Here is a 23,567-nt window from a genome sequence, read left to right on the forward strand (position 1 = left end):
TGTACCCAAATCAAGTAGAGMCACCTAGCGGTGAGTCTGTGCAGACGGGGACAAGCACAATGGCAGCAGCTGCATCACGCAGTTAATCAAGTTGATATCAGTCCGTTCTGAGAAGTAAACTATTGGAAGAGGCCTGCAAACGAGTARGTTTCCCACAGCTATTAAAGCTGAATCAGTTTATTGCCATTTCAAAGTTAACGGATTGTAGCTACTTATGTGACTGACACGGTGCAGTTCTCAGGTGACTTGGACGAAAGTGCGCTGTGCCATGGCGTCAGTGCGTGTGGCTGTCCGTGTACGACCCTTGATCAAAAGGTCTGTATACTGATGGAGTCAGTCAATACGCACTATGGCAACGATAATGAACAGTATTTCCAGCACTTCTACACAGTTTGACATTACTTATTATTCTTCTCTTGGGTACATGGAGCGGCATTTTGAAAACAGTATAAGTGGAAAGTAMAAATGTTGCAGTTTTAACTGTTCAGTTACTATCTCATATGTTCATATTCTGTTAACTCCTACCCAAATAATGTTGTTGACTCATCCTATAGTGGTATTTGTGGCCAAGGCATACATTCTAGAAAAAACACTTCCAAAAACTACACCTCAAACAGCCCGTTTAAAACATGCTTGCGATTTCCTCAGAGGATGATGTCTGGCCAATCAGCAGTCTACTCACCTTAATATTTTTAATGACCAGTATACACCTCCACCATTCTGTTGTTGGGGTGYTTCCACACTATCAACACAGAAAATCTGCTTTTTAACATACTTTTTAACAAAAATTTGTCAGGATAACGATTTCACTTGTCTTTTAATTATAGGTCATATTTCATAGACATTTGCAAACATTGGACAATCACTTTAAAGGTTGACTTTTGGTRAAAACTAAAATACTTGATTTAAACTGTGTAACTGATTTAATGTACTATCACAGGCTTTCCTAAACTCATATCCCCTTTTTCAACTAGGCCTTTATTTTTTTTATTTWACTTTTATTTAACTAGGCAAGTCAGTTAAGAACAAATTCTTATTTTCAATGACGGCCTAGGAACAGTGGGTTAACTTCTTTGTTCAGGRGCAGAAGGACAGATTTTTACCTTGTCAGCTCAGGGATTCAATCTTGCAACCTTTCGGTTACTAGTCCAACGCTCTAACCACTGGGCTATGTACAGTCATGTTGACATATCAGCATATTTTTTTGTTATATGACTTAGCCCTTTAATGGACTAAAGAAGCCTAATGTTACTCTTTATATTGTTAGGGTTCCCACATAGCCATATGTCCATGTTACAGCGCTTGTTTAGGGAAAACAGAGCAGAGTCGACTATCTGTGCTAATCATCTGCGTCTACGAACACCTGTGTGCAATAGGAATACACAAATGTGTTGTCACTGAAAAAAAGGAGGGTGCTTTATGTTTCTAGAACAATAATGCAATTGAGAATTGATTCACGTTTAGATGGAGTATTTGGCTGCCACAGCCAATTCTCCCCTAAACAGAACATTTAAGGTCCTTGGACTATAAAGGTGTGTAGTAATATAACCCTGTTGTAAAATAAAATGATTTCTCGCTGATATTGAACATGCGTTCCTTATGTTTCCAAAACCAAACCGTCAGCGTTAACATTTTGAGCAGGCGTTGGGGCTCTTAATAAAACTCCCCCGGCCAGAAGATACTATCGTCAATAGGGGCTAAATGTAGTTGGCGTCTAAATGGGCTAAATATGACCCAGCATATGAACGAAGGCTATATATGTTTGATATAGTCATGATTCGCACAACACATTTTGAAGTCCAATGGTGATTTTTCAAAGAATAACTGCACAGTTCAAACTCTTCTTACCTGATAAGAGGGGAATTTCTGATTCAAGTAAATTATCATCACGACACTGACTGTATTTATCAAGGCACTACCAATCAATTGGCTGTAGGCCAACATTGGGCATTGTATTCAGTTTTCTACATAAAACAGCCTGACTGACTTCAAGTAAACTGCTCAAAAGTCTACATTAATTTCACAGAGAAAAGGAAGTGTCTGCGAAGGTCATTATCCACATGGAGGGGAGCACCACTTCTATAGATTGCAACAAAAAGGTGAATTATTGATTCATTTCAATGCTATATATATATATATATTTGTACAAAAATGTCTCTTAAACATTGTCTGTTTTTTTGAATGCATATATATATATATATGCATTCAAAAAAACAGACAATGTTTAAGAGACATTTTTGTACAAATATTGGGACCAACTAAAGGCTCTAGAATGAGGATGACATGTTGCACAATGACTAAAATAACAATACCTCTCCTGTTTTATAAATTAATCTAAGCGATTATGCTTGTAGCACCTTTCCAAAGGCACCCCTGGCACTGGCCTGAAGGAAAGAGGCAGACAGTCATTCTCCTATGATTTCTCCTATGATTCTACCGATGTCGGAAGCCCCAACTTTGTGCCTCAGGAGAAGGTATAGAACACACACACACCTCTAAACCTGCAGCCACTCTCAAGCCAAGTGGTAAGCTGTTGGTTACAACTTCATCAGCTATACTCTGTGGTGTGTGTGTTCTCTTTTCTACATGGAGAAGAGGCTGTACATCTTATCTTCAGCTCCAGACTTGAGTCCTGCAGTGATGTTCTTCAAGCTCTTTGTACTCGAGAGCAGAACCCTCAGATACCGACTGAACTCACCCCGTTTTCACACATGCTTCAGGCTTAACCCCTATTTCACCTCTTACTCTCACCCCCAGGGCCCTCTTCAACCACCCCCATCACTGTTGCACCCCATATGATTACATATAGGAGACCTCTATGCTCCTCTCTCACCACTGTCTACTAAGATTCCAGTGTTTTGTACACCATGCACTGTCTGAGGCTGTATATAATACTATACATGTTCAAGTAAGACCAACTCTTGTGAACCTGTCCCGAACCATTGCATACTCTGTACCTAAAACCAAATCAAATGTTATTTGTCACATGCGCTGAATACAATGGGTAGACCTTACAGTGAAATGCTTACTTACAAGCCCTTAACCAACAAAGCAGTTTTTTTKAAATGCCTGGAGAGAAGAAAATGCCTGAAAAAAATAAATAAATAWATATAACAAATAATTAAAGAGCAGCAGTCAAATAACAATAGCGTGGCTATATACAGGGTGGTACCGGTACAGAGTCAAGGTGTGGGGGCACCAGTTAGTTGAGGTAATTGAGGTAATATGTATATGTAGTTATTAAAATGACTATGCATGGATGATAACAGAGAGCAGCAGCGATGTAAAAGAGGGGTGGGGGAGGCAGTGCAAATAGTCTGGGTAGCCATTTGATTAGATGTTCAGAAGTCTTGTGGCTTGTTTAGCTGTTTAGAAGCCTCTTGGACCTAGACTTTGCACTCCGGTACCGCTTGCCATGTGGTAGCAGAGAGAACAGTCTATGACTAGGGTGGCTAGAATCKGACAATTTTTAGGGCCTTCCTCGGACACCGCCTGGTCTAGAGATCCTGGATGGCAGGAAGCTTGACTCCAGTGATGTACTGGGCCGTACGCACTACCCTCTGTAGTGCCTTGCGGTTGGAGGCTGAGCAGTTACCATACCAGGCAGTAATGCAACCATTCAGGATGCTCTCGATGGTGCAGCTGTAGAACCTTTTGAGGATCTGGGGACCCATGCAAAATCTTTTCAGTSTCCTGAGGGGGAATAGGGTTCTGTTGGGGTCTGAGAATATGAAATATACTTATTCATGTCACTGAGGGAGAGAGGGTAATGTATAACGTTTACATTATATCAGGTATCCTATTGATATATTGAGTGCAGGGAAGTGATCACATGTGGCAGGCATTGATAAGGGGAGAGAGCCATGGATTAGTGATGAAGGGGGGTCGAGATCATGTCAGGTTACATTAAGGGAGAAATAAGTTTATGGCTGTATTACTTTGTCCTGCCTAGCAGTAAAGACAAACAAGATGTTTGTTCAGATGTGTAGGAGGAGACTCAGCCTAGGAGAAAGGGTTAAATATCAGTACTTCTGTGAACAATGTCTTTGTCTAATGCAGCTGTATTGATCCTCTGGGAAGAATAAACTTGGTTAAGCTTTCATAGTGTCAGTTGAGTTTTTACTCTGAGAATTAGTAYGTAACAGTGCCCTCATCATGGTTGTCTTGGTGTGCATGGACCATGTTATTTTGTTGGTGATGTTGAAGCTCCACTACAGCCCCATCGATGAAAATGGGAGCGTGCTTGGTCCTCCTTTTCCTGTAGTCCACAATCATCTCATTTGTCTTGATCACGATGAGGGATAGGTTGTTGTCCTGGCACCACACGGACAGATCTCTGATCTCCCTATAGTCTGTCTCGTCTGTGATCAGGTCTGTTGTGTCATTGGCAAACTTGATGATGGTGTTGGAGTCGTGCCTGTCCATGCGGTCATGCGTGAACAGGGAGTACAGGAGGGGACTGAGCACACACCCCTGAGGGGGCCCCGGTTCCTCTCTAGGTTTCTTCCTAGGTTCTGGCCTTTCTAGGGAGTTTTTCCTAACCACCGTGCTTCTACACCTGCATTGCTTGCTGTTTGGGGTTTTAGGCTGGGTTTCTGTACAGCACTTTGTGACATCAGCTGATGTAAGAAGGGCTTTATAAATACATTTGATTGATTGAGGATCAGCGTGGTGGATGTGTTAATCTTACAGCCTGGGGGTGGCCCGTCAGGAAGTCCAGGATCCAGTTGTAGAGGGAGGGGTTTAGTCSCAGGGTCCTTGGCTTAGTGATGAGCTTTGAGTGCACTATGGTGTTGAACGCTGAGCTGTAGTCAATGAATAGCATTCTCAAAAAGGTGTTCCTTTTGTCCAGGTGGGAAAGGGTAGTGTGGAGTGCAATAGAGATTGCATCATCTGTGGATCTGTTGGGACGGTATGCAAATTGGAGTGGGTCTAGTGTTCCTGGGACAATGGTGTTGATATGAGCCATGACCAGCCTTTCAAAGCACTTCATGGCTACATATGTGAGTGCTATGGGTCGGTCTTTTTCCTATTTTGTTGCATTACAACCTGTATTTATATATATTTTTATTTGGATTTCATGTAATTGACATACACAAAATAGTCCAAATTGGTGAAATTAAAAAAATAACTTGTTTAAAAAAAATGGAAAAGAGGTGCGTGTACATGTATTCACCCCCTTTGCTATGAAGCCACTAAATAAGATCTGGTGCAACTAATTCCCTTCAGAAGTCACATAATTAGTTAGATTGCACATAGGTGGACTTTATTTAAGTGTCACATGATCTCAGTGTATATACACACACCTGTTCTGAAAGGCCCCAGAGACTGCAACACCACTAAGCAAGGGGCACAACCAAGCAAGTGGCACTATAAAACCAAGGAGCTCTCCAAACAGGTCAGGGACAAAGTTGTGGAGAAGTACAGATCAGGGTTGAGTTCTAAAAAACATCAGAAACTTTGATCATCCCATAGAGCACCATTTAAATCCATTATTAAAAAATGGAAAGAATATGGCACCACAACAAACCTGCCAAGAGAGGGCCGCCCACCAACATTCACGGACCAGGCAAGGAGGGCATTAATCAGAGAGGCAACAAAGGGACCCATAGATAACCCCGAAGGARCTGCAAAGCTCCACAGCGGAGATTGGAGTATCTGTCCATAGGATCAATTTAAGCCGTACACTCCACAGAGTTGGGCTTTACAGAAGAGTGGCCAGAAAAAAGCCATTGCTTAAAGAAAAAAAATAAGCAAACATGTTTGGTCTTCGGCATGTGGGAGACTCCCCAAACATATGGAAGAAGGTACTCTGGTCAGATGAGACAAAAATTTAGCTTTTTGGCCATCAAGGAAAACGCTATGTCTGGCGTAAACCCAACACCTCATCCCGGGGACACCATACCCACAGTGAAGCGTGGTGGCAGCATCATGCTGTGTAGAGGTTGACAGATTCCGATTTTTCAAAGCCGATACCGATTAATCAGCCATTTTTTAAAATTTTATATATTTGTAATAATGACAATTACAACAATACTGAATGAACAATGAACACTTTTGTTTTAACTTAATATAATACATAAATAAAATATATTTAGTCTTAAATAATKAAACATGCTCAATTTGGTTTAAATGCTGGAAAAACACAGTTTTAGAGAACAAAGTATAAGTGCCATGTAAAAAAAGCTAACGTTTAAGTTCCTTGTTCAGAAACATGAAAGCTGGTGGTTCAATATTCCCAGTTAAGAAGTTTTAGGTTGTAGTTATTATAGGAATTATGACGCGTTGACTATTTCTCTCTATACCATTTGTATTTCATATACCTTTGACTATTGGATGTTCTAATAGGCACTTTGGTATTGCAAGCCTAATCTCAGGAGTTGATAGGCTTGAACACATGAACAGTGTGTGAATCAAGCATTGCTAAGAGCTGTTGGCAAACGCAGTAAAGTTTGAATGAATGCTTACGAGCCTGCTGCTGCCTACCACTGCTCAGTCACTGCTATATCAAATCATAGACATAATTATAATATAATAAACACAGAAATACGAGCCTTTGGTTATTAATATGGTCAAATCCAGAAACTATCATTTCGAAAACAAAACGTTTATTCTTTCAGTGAAATAYGGAACCGTTCCGTATTTTATCGAAYGGGTGGCAACCCTAAGTCTAAATATTGCTGTTACATTGCACAACCTTCAATGTTATGTCATAATTATGTAAAATTCTGGCAAATTAGTTTGCAACGAGCCAGGCKGCCCAAAMCGTTGCATATACCCTGACTCTGCATGCAATGAATGCAAGAGAAGTGACACAATTTCCCTAGTTAATATTGCCTGCTAACATGAATTTCTTTTAACTAAATATGCAGGTTTAAAAAAATATACTTCTGTGTATTGATTTTAAGAAAACCATTGATGTTTATTGTTAGGTACATTAGTGCAACGAATGCGCTTTTGTTAAAACATCACCCGTTTGGAGAAGTAGGCTGTGATTCGATGATAAATTAACAGGCACTGCATTGATTATATGCAACACAGGACAAGCTATGGTTGATGATATTACTAGGTTAACTAGTGATTATGTTAAGATTGATTGTTTTTTTTTATAAGATAAGTGTAATGCTAGCTAGCAACTTACCTTGGCTCCTTGCTGCACTCGCGTAACCGGTGGTCAGCCTGCCACACAGTTTCCCCCTGGAATGCAATATAATTTTAGTCCAAAAATGCCGATTACCGATTGTTATGAAAATGTGAAATCGTCCCTAATTAATCGSTATGGCCAACTAATCGGTCGACCTCTAAAAACCGAAAAACATCCTCTGTGGGGATGTTTTTCATCAGCACGGACTGGGAAACTGGTCAGAATTGAAGGAATGATGGATGATGCTAAATACAGGGAAATTCTTGAGGGAAACCTGTTTCAGTTTTCCAGAGATGTGAGACTGGGACTGCTAAAGCAACACTCGAGTGGCTTAAGGGGAAACATTTAAATGTATTGGAATGGCCTAGTCAAAGCCCAGACCTCAATCCAATTTGAGAATCTGTGGTATGACTTAAATATTGCTGTACACCAGTGGAACCCATCTAACTTGAAGGAGCTGGAGCAGTTTTGCCTTGAAGAATGGGCAAAAATCCCACTGGCTAGATGTGCCAAGCTTATAGAGACATACCCCAAGAGACTYKSAGCTGTAATTGCTGTAAAAGGTGGCTTTACAAAGTATTGACYTTTGGGGTGGGGGGGTGAATAGTTATGCATGCTCAAGTTTTCTGTTTTTTTTTGTCTTGTTTCACACAAAAAAAATATGTTGCATCTTCAAAGTGGTAGGCATGTTGTGTAAATCAAATGATACAAACCCCCCAAAATCAATTTTAATTCCAGGTTGTAAGGCAACAAAATAAGAAAAATGCCAAGGGGGGTGAATACTTTCGCAAGCTGCTGTAGGCAGGTTACCTTAGTGTTCTTGGGCACAGGGACTATGGTGGTCTGCTTGAAACATTTTGGTATTACAGACTCCGACAGGGAGAGGTTGAATATGTCAGTGAAGACACTTGCCAGTTGGTCAGCGCATATAGTTGCAGGTGTTTAAGGACTTGCACTGTGATGTTTCTGTGTCATTGCAGGTGTTTAAAGACTTGGGCTGTGATGTCCTGGAGGCAGCGTTTGATGGTTATAACGCCTGTGTGTTCGCCTATGGACAAACGGGATCAGGGAAGTCTCATACCATGATGGGAAGCCCAGTAAGTCACTTTTGAGAAACCATGATAATATGCACTATTGTTGATTCACTCCGGTCACAGAGCTGTTTGTTGAGTTAGTGTTTGTGCCACAGAGATCCTATTAAATAATATGCAGTTCTATGTAGTGTTGCCTTCAATTATTTCAATTCAATCAATTCTGTAAGAAACCCTTAAGTTCCAATTTTCCTAATTTAATACACTTTCTTCCTGAATGAACCATTTCTATCCATTTTTTAAATATCTCTCTCTGCAACTGGATCCTGGACTTCCTGACAGGCCGCCCCCAGGTGGTAAGGGTAGGCAACAACACATACGCCACGCTGATCTTTAACACGGGGGACCCTCAGGGGTGTGTGCTCAGTCCCCTCCTGTACTCCCTGTTCTCCCTGTTCACTCATGACTGCATGGCCAGGCACGACTCCAACACAATCAAGTTTTCCAATGACACAACAGTGGTAGGCCTGATAGCTTATAGGGAGGAGGTCAGAGCCCTGGCTGTGTAGTGCCAGGACAACAACCTCTCCCTCATCGTGGTCAAGACAGAGGAGATGATTATGGAATACAGGAAAAAGAGGACCGAGCACGTCCCCATTCTCATCGACGGGGCTGTAGTGGAGCAGGTTGAGAGCTTCAAGTTCCTTGGTGTTCACATCACCAACATACTATCATGGTCCAAGCACACACAGACAGTTGTGAAGAGGGCACGGCAAAGCATATTCCCCCTCAGGAGACTGAAAAGATATGGCATGGGCCCCCAGATCCTCAAAAGGTTTTACAGCTGCACCATCGAGTGCATCCTGACCGGTTGCATCACTGCCTGGTATGGCAACTGCTCAGCCTCTGACCGCACGACACTACAGAGGGTAGTATGTACAGCTCAGTATCTTACTGGGGCCAAGCTTCCTGCCATCCAGGACCTCTATACCAGGCTGTGTCCGAGGAAGGCCCTAAACATTGTCAGACTCCAGCCACCCTTGTCATGGACTGTTCTCTCTGCTACTGCATGGCAAGCGGTACCAGAGCGCCACGTCTAGGTCCAAGAGGCTTCTACCCCAAGCCATAAGACTCCTGAACGGCTAATCAAAGGGCTACCCAGACCCCTCTTTTACGCTGCTGCTACTCTATTTATTTGCTATGCATAGTCACTTTAACTCTACCTAAATGTACATATTACTTCGACTAACTAAAGCCTCACTATTGTTATTTTACTGCTGCTGTTAAATATTTGTTACTCTTATTTTCAATGTTACTTTTTTTTACTCTTTAATAAAGCATTGTTGGTTAAGGGCTTGTAAGTAAGCATGTCACTTTAAGGTCTACACCTGTTGAATTCGGAGCATGTAACATAAAATTTGATTTGTTTCTCTCCACTAATCAGAAAATGTGATGAGTGGAGCCGTCTGAGTCCTGTCCATTTACTGTCTCTCTCCCATATCTCTTCTTGCACAGGAAACACTCAGTACACAAAAGTCAGACCGTCTGAGGCTAATGAGTTTTCTGCTTGTCTAACCACCAGGAGACTTTTATACAAGGTCAACAGCACCATACAGAGCTGCTGTCAACATGTAGGATAATCATACAGGGCTGTTAATAACATTATTCACTATCTGCTGTGTGTGCTAATTAGAAACAAGGACAGGACATCACAAATCAGAGTGGACCGACGTGCTGTTACGCCTCAGTGACGCTAACTCCACATTAGATTCCCTGGCTGGCTGGCTAGTTGGTATTTGTAGGCTGTTAAAGCAGTTGCCTGAATGGATGAGTCAGTGTGTGTGTACAGGACAGAAGAGGAGATGGAATATAGGAAACGTTTTACCACACACAGCCTCTAATGGTGATCAGGGATAGTACTAAGGTTAATCAAATACAGTTTTCATTTATTTATAATAAATGTAAATAATTCTGAAGGGCTTTATTATAGAATTACAGTATGTTTAGCAAATATAAATGTAAGTCCTCTGTCATACTTTCTACTGTTGCAGGGAGATATAGGTCTGATTCCACGGATCTGTGAAGGCCTGTTCTGTCAGATATCAGAGGAGAGCCAGGGGGATGGGGCCTCCTTCCGCACAGAGGTCAGGTAAGAGTCAGCACTGCTGAGCAACAAACAACAACCAGGATGCTGTCACGGAACATTTTATGGTGACGCAAGAGATGGCTACAAGGTACAGATTTCCTCTGGGGGACCAGTAGCAGTTTAAATACGTCTGGCAGACACCGTGGTCCAACGGTCTTGGCTGGAGGGCATATTAATTTAGCTCCTATCTAACAAGTAACTAATTACCTGACAAGTGAGGAATGGACCATGTGCAGCCATCCCTGTTGGTTTTTGCTGCGTTTACCTGGCTAGACTTTTAGCCAGTAGTGCAGATAAGAACAATATGTGGAGGATGCCCCAACTGGAAGTCTGAGGGACAATAGCTAGCTATCCGCTAGCTGAATTAATTGCTTAACCCCATAGAGGAGTGATCGCTGTTCTGACTGCCAATCCTCATAGGAGCTGAGCTAATTGCTACAGTAGCTGACCTGACTGGCAAGCCTTAAGCTTCTGCCTTAAGACTTCTGCCCATTGTGAATGATTGAGGAGTACAGAGTGCGTACAGTATGTCTGTATGCCAATGAGCATAAAGAAACGCTGTAATTTAATATCTCCTGTCAGTAATAATTATTTAGGCTTTTATGACTAAATAAAAACATTTCCCCAGACACTGTCAGAATAAATGGGTTGTGAGAACTATTGTAATTCAATAAATATCATCTAGGTGTTTTAAAATGTTCTCAGGTGGAAGTTGTTTCAGCTTTCATTTGTGTACTCACAGAGAAATCATTGTGAGCATTAAAGTAGGCAGGTCGTTGACTCGAGTTTTCCAAACAACTGAGCAATAATATTCACTGTCATTTCCTCTCGCTAACAAACGAACAGAATCTCTGTTCAGGCTGTGAATATTATTTGCTCTGAAGTTAGTGTCTCTTTAATCTCTGTCAGTACAACAATCGATGAGAAAAAATCATGGATTTTAATGTGTTTTTCTGACATGGTTTAATTGGGTAATTTGTTAACTGAGAGCTGAAAATGAGCTTGAAAATACCATTTATGTCAGTGGATGATTTGGATCTAGTGATAAGTTGTGTCGATATTATTCTTATGGTTGAATGAAAGCAGCCATGTCAGTGTGACAGACATCAGGAAATGGAGTAGCTTTCTAACGTCTTCACAGACTGACGTAATTCTCTGAGGTGTGATAGTGGAATGAAGACAAGTAGTTTTAACCACAAATGGCAAACCTCTTTAGAGCATGTAGCTACTGAAGGAAGCTTTCGGTAGATTGTTCTGCAGCCCGACGATGGTGACGTGAATTGTTCAATGTGTTTTTCTGTTAGTTACCTGGAGATCTATAACGAGCGTGTGCAGGATCTTCTCACGACTAAGAAGAGCCCAGAGAACGGGTCAGGACTCAAGGTCAGAGAACACCCCAAGGATGGGCCGTATGTGGAGGGTAAGACTTCCTCTCTCACAACCATACTATCGCATTGATTAAGAACAGACCAGTGGTATAATCTTAATGTTGACAAGCATATACATACAATGAATAGAGAGGGCATCTCCAGGCAAGTCAATGATGGCATAATGGGTGGACTGGCAGCCATTTTGAGTATAGGAAGTAAAAGCTGAAAGTGTACCCTTCAATTTGTGCTGTAATTTGTTGAGTCAACTCAACTGACACTACAAAAATACATTCCATTCTAAATTACCATAGCAATCCAGCATCAGTTGATAGAACATTTCAAAATACCATGGACATGATTGCATCACAATACCAGGCAGCCATTACGAGTATACCCATGACTTTACCAGTCAAATTACCAGGGTTAGAGCTTCCAAGACCGTTCTATTCATTATATTACCCTTTACAGACAGAATGCCGGTACAGTGACGTGTCGATAGAAACAATTGATAACCTTTAAGACAATTTAAAAAACGTTCTGCATCAGAAACATCTGTACTTTTTCAGACAGTAGAATTCTGCTCTGGCATAGAATGTTTTGTATGTTTCCCTGACCACAATAGACACCGCWGATTTTTACTGCAGTGTAATTTTTTATGGTATGGTAGCTAGATGTTTTATTTCTACTAAATGTCTTGGTAAGTCACAGTATTTAATTAACTTTAACATCCCTTTTTTTAGGAGAGTGGTCTGAGTGCTGGCAGCTGGAGATTATTTAATTGACAGTTCTGGTGATGGACGTTAGTCCCACTTCAGAAGCGGCATTCCTTTACAGACAAGTAAAATGGCTGTTCAGTGGCGCTTCGAAACAATCTCCAGAGGTTTCATGGCAGGCATTTAAAAAGCTGTAGTGTACCCTTACAGACAAACAAACATGTCGTAGCCGAGGCGCTTTCAAGGCGGCACGTTCCATAAGTCTGAAAAGGGTATATTTCTATGTTGACAAGGCTCCTTTCTCTAGTGAGATTCTCCTACTGGTCTGGGCCGTAGACAGACATGATGCTAACCAACACAGACAGGTCATAGTGGCTAACAGGATCTGAGCATGTCAGCATATGTGATGTGTCAGGTGTGATTCTCCTTGGGGTGTGTGTGTTCAGACCTGTCGAAGCACCTGGTTCAGAACTACAGGGATATAGAGAAGCTGTTGCATGCTGGGAAAGCCAAACGCACCACGTCGAGCACGGGCATGAATGATGTTAGCAGCCGCTCGCACGCCATCTTCACCATCAACTTCACACAGGTACACACACACACTGTCGGTGACCAAGTGTTCAGTACATATATTTTGATTAATATAACAATATATGCTACTTTTATCCAAACATCTTACTGTACATTGAGTCATAAAAATGTTTCTCTGTGTCACTGTGTGATCCCTGTAGGTAATTGAACCCACAACCATGCTTACAACCTTCTTATCAAGTGGTGTGTGTGTAGTTGACACTTTTGATTTTGTAAATACATTATCTTCTAGCCTTAGGGTGTAACCGAAGACCAGCCCTCAAGAGCCAGTTAGTCCATTTATTGAGTAAATTTGTCCAATATTAGTATCGAACATGTTTGCTTTGAGCCACATCCAGCTATACATGTTAAGTAGCACAGTATTGATTGTTAGTTCCCCTCTGTTAAATGGATGGTTTGCTTTGGATCTTTCTCTCCCTCCCTTCATCCATTCCCATGGATAACAGCTCTGAGTATATGTACCCATCTCCAGGCTCGTTTTGATGCAGAGCTGCCATGTGAGATGGTGAGTAAGATCCACCTGGTAGATTTGGCGGGCAGTGAAAGGGCTGACGCAACGTGCGCCACAGGTGCCAGGCTGAAGGAAGGAGCCAACATCAACAAGTCCCTGGTCACACTGGGCATTGTCATCTCTGCTCTTGGTAAATGATGCTTAGTACACACACACACACACCAGGATTTCTGTTAGCCGATTACATAAAAAAAAAAAAAAAAAAGTAAAGCCAATAAATAAAATAGCTGCTGGTCAATTGTCCGGGCGAAGAAAAACAATCGAATTGCAAAATGATGCTTTTTAGCCTATTCATTCATGGAAATTCTAGTCGATGGAAATGCATATCACTGTTCATGCTTATCAGTCTATAGGTTAATTTGCATAATTTCGTGGAATTAAATTGTTTTGCGTGTGAAGTATATTCGTTATGGATCTTATTTATCACGCGGGTACAGGATACAGAGCCTTTGGAGAATCTGTCAGACAGCGCGAGAGCAGCTGCTACAGCATCTCAAACTGCATGCGTAGGCAACGCAAGTCAGGCTTCATCAGCGCGTCACACACCACTAATGAGCAGTATGCATTTTGAAAACATATACTTAATTCTTTTGAAACACGTTTTACTACATGTTATGAGGCATGTCTTGCTTCATAGAAGCCTAGCCAAAACCAGACCATATCCGTGGAGGCAATTATTTTATATAAACCTTCTTTCATTGTCCAGTATCCAAAGGCACAATCCTAGTCATATTAGCAACCTATGTTAGTTGTTGCATATTTGATCTCCCCTCTTTCTAAATGCCCACAAAAAAATGCAGCAGATCAGAACGTTTGGCTTAAAATGTTGATTCACTATTGTTTCTTCAAATTATAAACACAGCAATATTTTAACCTCTGTCATATGAAACCGCATTGCTGAGCTTTTGAAAATTGCATTATGGAACGAAGATTCACCTGTAGCCCACTGCCTTGTGCGCATTGCTGAGCTTATTATGTGAAGAAACAATAGTGTATCAACATATTAAGCTAAACAGATCAGATAAATTATTTAAAAAGTTCAATTTTTTTTTACTTTTTACCCATTTTCCTCCCCTATTTCGTGATATCCAATTGGTAGTTACAGTCCTGTCCTATCGCTGCAACTCCCGTACGGACTCGGGAGAGGCGAAGGTTGAGAGCCATGGGTCCTCCAAAACAAGACCCTGCCAAGCCACACTGCTTCTTGACACACTACTTGCTTAACCCGGAAGCCAGCCGCACCAATGTGTTGGAGGAAACACTGTACAACTGGCGACCGAAGTCCAGTTACAGGCTCCCGGCCCACCACAAGGAGTTGCTAGAGTGTGATGGAACAAGGACATGCTGGCCAAACCCTTCCATAACCAGGATGACGCTGGGCCAATTGTGCACCGCCTCATGGGTCTCCCTGTCATGGCCGGCTGTCTGTAGTGGTGCCTCAAGCACTGCAATGCAGTGCCTTATACCGCTGCACCACTCGGGAGGCGGAATTACCATATCGAATTACCATATCGCATTTAGAATTTCTAACGACTGTTGGTGGATGCACTAATCATGGGTCCGGTACGTTTCTCAATGTCCATTTCAATTAAAATTCTACAGTTCAAATGTCCAGTGCCACAAACCCTGACACAGACATGGTACACACACGTGCCATGCCTGATGCCAACCATGACACAACAACTTACTCCATTTTAGACTCAGTAAGGCTATTAATAAGTTAATAACACCAATTAGACTCTGGATAAGGATTCATTTTTTAAATCAGTCTGCTGCACAAGTGGTAGCTACATGTACCTATGATTCCACTTCTATCTGTCCAGTTTTGTGGCACATTCTTACATGCTTTTGTAGTTGGTTTTGGAGAGGATGTTTTTGTGTAATTTTCTATTTCAGTGTTGTGTGTGTCTCTACATGGAGGAGGAGTTGGAGGGGTTACCAAGAGGAAAAAGCAGCTCTTTGTCCCCCTATAAAGACTCTGTCCTAACCCCTCTTTCTGTCTGTGTGTGTTCTCCTAGATGATATAATTGGAGCATTAGGGAGTAAGTGAAGGCTCTCAGTCCCAGACCATGGGAAGAGGAGGAAGCAGCTGTTTATCCCCTACAGAGACTGTTCTGACCAGGCTTTTTCTCTATCTCTCTTGGTCTCTCGCTCTGTGTCTGTGTGTGGCTGGAGGAGGAGATGGAGGGGGCTCCCACAAGGGAAAAAGGAAGAAGCAGCACTTCATCCCCTACAGAGATTCTGTTCTGACCTGGCTCCTGAAAGACAGCCTAGGAGGAAACTCCAAGACCATCATGATAGCAAGTATGGTTGATCTTAGTCAGTTGTATTCAAATTGGGGTCACAATCCTATATTTATAAAAATTATAAAAAATAAGTAAGAGTACATATTATAATGGACAATATACAGACTTTTTGAGAAGAATACATAGAAAAATAACATTTTGAGTAAATATAATTATTGGATGACTTGATTTTGATGAGATGAAAATGAATTGAAGGTTATTTCTTGTTGATGTAAAAATAGAAATGTACTGATTTTAAAGGTTGCCATTAGATTAAGGGTTGAGGTCGTGAAATAAATGGTGTCCCTACTGAAAWAGTTTGAATACCACTGATCTAATTCCTACCTCTGACACTACACAGTGTAACACATTCTTTGTTCCCGCCACCAAGCAGTTAAGCGATGCCTTTACATGTTGATAAGGGGGAACTAGTAATGTAACCTATTTGGTGGGAAATTTTCATACTATTCCTTTGGGTATTACTGTTTAGCACAGCTGCTGATTTAAATACAGGCTTGAGTTAAAGTTATCCTTCTTTGCGATGGATTTACGTTATATGGATTTTTACAATTTAATTTAGTATTTTTGGGGGGGAGATGTATATTAAATATGAATCCAATATTGAAAAGGACTGGAATTAGTCAACTATCATTTAATACATGATGGTTATTACTTTTTTTACATGAAAGGGAAGGTTAACACTCGTCGTGCCGGAATTCCAGAACTACTAGAATGGCCATCCTGACCGTTGATATTTCAACTGTGTAAATATTCCAGAATAAATAGTGAAATTAATGCATTTTTTATGTTTAAAATATGTCATATATGAAACCTCAGGACACCAAATGTTAATTGTAATCAGACAAATGTATTGATTGATCCAGAAGCGCATAGACTGTAAATACAAAAATAAGACAATATTGTATTTTCGGCTTGTAAGACAGTAGTTGCCTGCCCAGCTAATGCCTTACCCAAACTACGCCTAAACTATATTGAAACTAAATTTGCACACATTTTAGATGTAACCTAAAGACAAGATTAAATTGACAATAGTCTGATGGGTATAAAATTGTCTTAATATCATTTAAAGAAAATAAAAATCTATGACCTTCCTAAACAAAATATTTATGAATTTCTTTGATATATTTTAAATGGATTTATTAGACTGGTCTATTGTTACTTGTGGACGCCTGGCTATTTTACTGTTAATATGCATACAGTCATTTTGAGGTAGAAATGCAAAAAGTTTTTGTACTTTTGGGGTATTTATCGCAAAGTACTACTACTAAAATACACATATTTAGGAAAAGTCAGGGACAGGTATGTTTAAGGTTTTATTGAAATTAAGTTATTAAAATGACTAAATTGAAAACGGTCAGATTTTCGTGGTATTTCTACTGTTAACTTGGCCGCAGACAGTCGATCGTCTTACGTTTCAGTCATGGGATTATCATTTGCTTTAACTCCTGTACAGGGGATTTTTAGTAAGAGATGTGTTCCTGTCAACGTTCCCGCCCAGCTCTTTCTCCCGCTGACGTGAACTACAGTGAGACACTGAGCACGCTGCACTACGCTAACCGAGCTAAGAACATCGTCAACAAGCCCACAGTCAACGAGGACAGCAGTGTTACAGTCATCAGAAAACTGCAGGAGGAGATTGTCAGACTGAAAGGTCTAGTGGAGAAGAACAACCAGGTAGATGGGGAGGGTGGGTGTGTGTGTTAAAGCATTTGGCTAATATCTGTACATGTGACTCTCCAGCAAAGCAACCAGGTGTGTGTGTGTGTGTGTGTGGGAGATTATGTAAGGGTATGTTGAAGTACAATGCTCATACAGTAGGGCCTCTCTCGCCAGGCTCGCCTTTCTCCTCAGGATCTCTCCAAGACACTGAAGGTGGAGGAGAAACTTCACAAGAATGAGGTCAAAGTGAGTGCACTCTTCAGGACTACAGGAAGTGTTCCTGGGTTGACTTGTGTATGTTTCTCAGAGTGTGACTCCTAAGGTCTGGGTTCTATTCCTGCTGGGATCGCCATACACATTCTAAAGCTGGATGCATTCACTGTAGCCTATAGCCTATCACTGTAGCCCGTGTCTGCCAGTACGTAGTGGAATGTACTGAATGTGTTTCTCTGCAAATATGAAAAGTTGTATGTCAATGTTTTGTGACTACAGATCTGTTCTCAACAGTTCTCTCAACAACTGGAAATGCATAAGTTTAGCTTTTTTAATTAATTAGAAAATCAACAGTTATTTCTGGTTGTTTATTAAAGTTAGACAGCTAASTCATTGATCCTGCTTTGTAGTAAACTCTTCTGTGCTCTCCCACAGGTGTTAGAACTGACCAGGGAGTGGACCAACAAGTGGGGGGAGACCCAGAACATTCTCAAGGTACGCTAATATGTCATTTTTTAAATATATTTTTKTACAATTTATTTGACATTTGAAAAATGCTACAACCACACCTGTGGATGCAATGGATTTCAAATGATGATGACCAAGTTAAACACATTTCCATTGTGGCCCTCTTAACAATTATGKAGATTAATAAAACAAAATTGATAATGCCATTGTAGCTTTTTGGTGGAAGGAGTATGCCCACTCATGGTGAAGACTGGTGTTTCTGCTGGTAACCCACTTGAGTTTGATGATGGTTTGATGATAGTGATGCCAGATGGTGGKGATGCAGTTGGCAATCCTTCCTCTGTTACTGTTTTGGATCTAAACCTACGTACAAAATTTTCTCTGACTCACACAATTTTGGCTAGATGAGATATGCTCTCTCTCACTCATCCCCATCGCTGGCATATTGGCTGACTCATAGGTCAGCAACAAAGGCTCTCCACTAGATAGATGATATCATGTTCTCATTTTCTTACATCTGGGGTATGCTGGAATGTAGAATTAGTCTTGGCCGCTGGAATGTCAGTCACTGTGTAAACCTAGTGAACAATACGACATTTGAACCTTTTCTTTCACTGGCTCTGTCATCTTGTCTCCATTTGTGTGATTATCGGTCACACTTTCTCAGACACATGCGCGTGCGTACACTTCTCCCAGTAGATCAGTCGAACAGATGGCTGTGTGTCAGTGTCTGAGCTTTGGGCTCTGTCTGACCGTCTATCTAGATCCACGGCTCCCTCAGAAGGCCATAGGCGTTTGACATGTATAAGCACTATTTATCTTTTAGGCTGTATCCCAAATGAAACCTATTCTCTTTATAGTGTACTACTTTTGGTCAAAAGTAGTGCACTACATAGGGTGACATTTGGGACATATACTTAGTCTTGGCTGCCTGGCTTCTCATCTCACACAATTATGTTGCTAGAATCATCCTTGTTTGTGTGGCAGCCAAATAAGATTACAAAAAAGTTCTTAAATATCCAGGGACCAATTTGCTGTTGGTTCTGTCAACTCGGAACCTCTATCCCAAATGGCACCCTATTCCCTTTATAGGGCTCTGGTCAAAAGTAGTGCACTGTATAGGGAATCGGGTGCCATTTGGGACGTGGTAACAGAGGCTCAGCGGGCGTCATAGTGCTGTCTGGTGTATGGAAATGAGTTGGTTGATACTCGGCACAGTATAATCACTTGATGTAGCAGGACTTTGGTGGAGTATATTCTAGTTTTCCAGTAAATGAACATTTTGTTTTCTGCTTATTAGTTCTTCTGTCGTGGAGTGATTAGCCTGCTATGCTGATTATGAACTAAATAATGTTGCTTGGAAAGAATAACCAAATTGTTTTTGGTTATTTTGTAAGTAAACTTTGTTTGGAGGATTTTGCAAGATTCTTATAATACAATTGCACTAAGCCACACTGGCCACTTGATTTAATACTAGAACTTGCTCGTCCATGTACCCTTTTGTCTTCTTAACGATCAGCCCTTCGATTGGGTCTGTTAGCTTACCCACTTCAATCAGTGTAGATGAAGGGGAGGAGACAGGTTAAAGAATCATTTTTAAGCCTTGAGACAATTGAGACATGGATTGTGTATCTGTGCCATTAAGAGGTTGAATGGGAAAGACAAAATATTTAAGTGCCTTTGAACAGGGTATGGTAGTAGGTGCCAGGCACACCGGTTTGTGTCCAGAACTGCAACGTTGCTCGGATTTTCATGCTCAACAGTTTCCTGTGTTTATCAAGAATGGTGTGTATCAAGAATGGTCCACCACCCAAAGGACATAAAAATCAAGCAGCAGTAAAATAACAATAGCGAGACTATACACAGGGGGGTACCAGTACAGAGTCGATGTGCGGAGGCACCGGTTAGTTGAGGTAATATGTACATGTAGGTAGAGTTATTAAAGTGGCTATGCATAGATAATAAGTAAGTGGCTATGCATAGATAATAACAACAGAGTAGCAGCGGTATAAAAAAAGGGGGGGGGGGGGCAATGCAAATAGTCTGGGTAGCCATTTAATTAGATGTTCAGGAGTCTTATGGTTGGGGGTAGAAGCTGTTCAGAAGCATCTTGGACCTAGACCTGGCGCTCCGGTACCGCTTGCCATGCGGTAGCAGAAAGAACAGTATGACTAAGGTGGCTGAAGCCTTTGACAATTTTTAGGACCTTCCTCTGGTGAAGAGGTCCTGGATGGCAGGAAGCTTGATCCTAGTGGTGTACTGGGCCGTACGCACTACCCCCTGTAGTGCCTGTGTGTCGGAGGCCGAGCAGTTGCCAATACCAGGCAGTGATGCAACCAGTCGGGATGCTCTTGATGGTGCAGCTGTAGAACCTTTTGAGGACCAATACCAAATCCTGCCAACTTGACACAACAGTGGGAAACATTGGAGTGAACATGGGCCAGCATCCCTGTGGAATGCTTTCGACACCTTGTAGAGTCATGCCCCGACGAATTGAGGACAAAAGGGGAGGAGGGGGGCTGTGCAACTAAATTTTAGGAAGATGTTCCTAATGTTTGATATACTCAGTGTATATACACAACCGGTCTAAAGTTTTTTTAGAATACCTACTCATTCAAGGGTTTTTCTTTATTTGGACTATTTTTCTTCATTGCAGAATAATAGTGAAGACATCAAAACTGTAAAATTACACATATGGAATCATGTAGTAACCAAAAAGTGTTAAATCAAAGTAGCCACCCTTTGCCTAGATGACAGCTTGCACACTCTTGGCATTCTCTCAACCAGCTTCAGCAGGAATGGTTTCCAACAGTCTTTAAGGAATTCCCACATATGCTGAGCACTTTTCATTCAATCTGAGGTCCGACTCATCCCAAACCATCTCAATTTGGTGGAGGCCAGGTCATCTGATGCAGCACTCCATCACTCTCCTTGGTAAAATAGCCCTTACACAGCCTGGAGGTGTGTTGGGTCATTGTCCTGTTGAAAAACAAATGATAGTCCCACTAAGAACAAACCATATGGGATGGTGTATCGCTGCAGAATGCTGTGAAGCCATGCTGGTTAAGTGTGCCTTGAAGTCAAAATAAATCAGACCGTGTCACCAGCAAAGCACCCCCACATCATAACACCTCTTCGTCCATGCTTTACGGTGGGACATGCGGAGATCATCCGTTCACCCACACCGCGTCTCACAAAGACACGGCAGTTGGGATCAAAAATCTCCAATTTGGACTCCAGACCAAAGGATACATTTTCCACAGGTCTAATGTCCATTGCTCATGTTTCTTGGCCAAAGCAAGTGTCTTCTTCTTATTGGTGTCCTTTAGTAGTGATTTTGCAGCAATTCGACCATGAGGGCCTGATTCACGCAGTATCTGAACAGTTGATGTGTCTGTTACTTGAACTCTGAAGCATTTATTTGGGCTGTAATTTCTCGGGCTGATAACTCTTATCGTCTGCAGCAGAGGTAACTTTGGGTCTTCCATTCCTGTGGGGTCCTCATGAGAGCCTGTTTCATCATAGCACTGAAATGTTCCATATTGACTGACCTTCATGTCATAAAGTACTGATGGACTGTCATTCTTCACTTATTTGAGCTGTTCTTGCCATAATATGCACTTAGAGCTATTTTGTAAAAGACTATCTTGTCACAACGCAACTGGTTGGCTCAAATGCATTATATTCCACAGATTAACTTTTAGCAAGGAACACCTGGTTGAGAGAATGCCAAGCATGCAAAGGGGGGTTACTTTGAAGAATCTTAAATATATTTTGACTGGTTTAACCCTTTTTTTGGTTACTACATGAATCCATATGTGTTATTTCATAGTTTTGATGTCTTCACTATTATTCTACAATGTATGTATGTCTGTATACTGGAATACTTATAAATGGTCATAAAGCAACCCAATATGGAGTTAGTTGCAGGTTTTCCTACATTCCTACATTCCAGTTGCCTGTTTACGAAACAGTCTAACCAGCATTACCCTCTCTTCCTCATTCCGTCCCATGTAACTGCTTCTTATAGTTCCTGTATCCTACCAGCTGGTGTCAGTGTTGCTCTGCTGAACCTCAACATGGCGTTGCTATTTAATTTTCCAGCTATTTAGCTTAAATGGCATCCAGCTGACATTATAGCTGCTTAAATGGTCCTGAAGTCAACATCTGACACTGGGAGAAGAGTGAGGGAGAGAAGGGGAAACTCATCAGACATGCCTAATCGCTTACTCGCTCTACATCCCATATGGCTCATCAGTGTGCCGGAGAGAATTTCCCCCTTCACACTTAAGCGTGCCAGCCCAGAGTTTAGTTGATGCTACTCAGGCCCAAGGAAAGAGTTAGTTGATGTTCACTTCAGCTTCACAGAGATGACAGGTTGAGGCAAAAGTTGGATAAAGCGTTCTAGGGGGTGGGGAAAACACAGGTCGCGCAGCCACTCCATTTGAATCTCAATTGCATTTCCATGATTCCTCTCGTCTCCTGCTCAACCCATTGGATGAGAAGTTCAGAGGGGAGAGACCTCTGACCTTCTCAATCAATGGGTTTTGATAAGGTGAGGAATCAAGGAAAAGCAGTTGAGTTTCTCACATGGACTTGGCCCAGCTGAGACGAGTTGAAAATGACTCGATTTACTTTCACATTGAAATTGGTTCCACTTCTCAAGTAGGTCTTGTTCAGGCCTTCAGTTTTCCTACAGTGTCTACATGGACTAGTCCTAGATGGTGGTGTTTGTTCCCCACGTAAGACAGCAGGGTCATACTCTAAGGCTTGAAAATATTGGGTATAAACCAGTGGAGGCTCCTCAGAGGAGGAAGGGGAGGGCCATTTTCAGTGAATTTCATAAAACAAAAAATAGTGGAACATTAAATGTTATCCTTTTTAGATACAACTATACTACATATATTCACGTCACCAAATAATCGATTAAAACAGGTCTATCCTCAGCAGCACTCAAAATTAAGGAAAAGCGAGAACATTGCTTGCTATATAATATATATATATATTATAAATTGTTAACAATATATATTATATATATATATATATATATATTATAAATTGTTAACAATATATATTATATATATATTATAAATTGTAAACAATTGTTGGAAAAATTACTTGTGTCATGCACAAAGTAGATGTCCTAACCGTCTTGCCAAAACTATAGTTTGTTAACAGGAAATGTGTGGAGTGGTTAAAAAACAAGTTTTAATGACTCCAACCTAAGTGTATGTAAACTTCTGACTTCAACTGTGTATTTTATTTATATATATATAAATAAAATGGTCACAGCTGTCACAGACAGCAGTTGTACACACCCTTGATCACATGCATACACAGAACTAGCAGCCACGTATAACCGCATCACTTTGCTCATTGTATATACACTGCTAAAAAAAATTAAGGGACACTTAA

The 23,567-nt window shown here is 41.2% G+C and overlaps 1 protein-coding gene across 1 annotated transcript in view; it reads left to right on the forward strand.

The window, feature by feature from the left end:
- The window catches only part of kif16bb (kinesin family member 16Bb), a 65,889-nt gene continuing 42,322 nt past the window's right edge, over positions 1–23,567 (forward strand). The window contains exons 1-13 of the mRNA XM_024008529.2: positions 1–143; positions 235–315; positions 2,027–2,099; positions 2,355–2,474; positions 8,125–8,241; positions 10,227–10,324; positions 11,626–11,741; positions 12,851–12,993; positions 13,468–13,636; positions 15,682–15,810; positions 17,311–17,486; positions 17,646–17,717; positions 18,120–18,179. Coding sequence (XP_023864297.2) covers positions 269–315; positions 2,027–2,099; positions 2,355–2,474; positions 8,125–8,241; positions 10,227–10,324; positions 11,626–11,741; positions 12,851–12,993; positions 13,468–13,636; positions 15,682–15,810; positions 17,311–17,486; positions 17,646–17,717; positions 18,120–18,179 — 1,320 coding nt within the window. The 5' untranslated portion in view covers positions 1–143; positions 235–268. The remainder of the gene's footprint in view (positions 144–234; positions 316–2,026; positions 2,100–2,354; positions 2,475–8,124; positions 8,242–10,226; positions 10,325–11,625; positions 11,742–12,850; positions 12,994–13,467; positions 13,637–15,681; positions 15,811–17,310; positions 17,487–17,645; positions 17,718–18,119; positions 18,180–23,567) is intronic.

The sequence above is a fragment of the Salvelinus sp. IW2-2015 genome, linkage group LG18, assembly GCF_002910315.2.
Source record: "Salvelinus sp. IW2-2015 linkage group LG18, ASM291031v2, whole genome shotgun sequence".
Taxonomy (NCBI): domain Eukaryota; kingdom Metazoa; phylum Chordata; class Actinopteri; order Salmoniformes; family Salmonidae; genus Salvelinus; species Salvelinus sp. IW2-2015.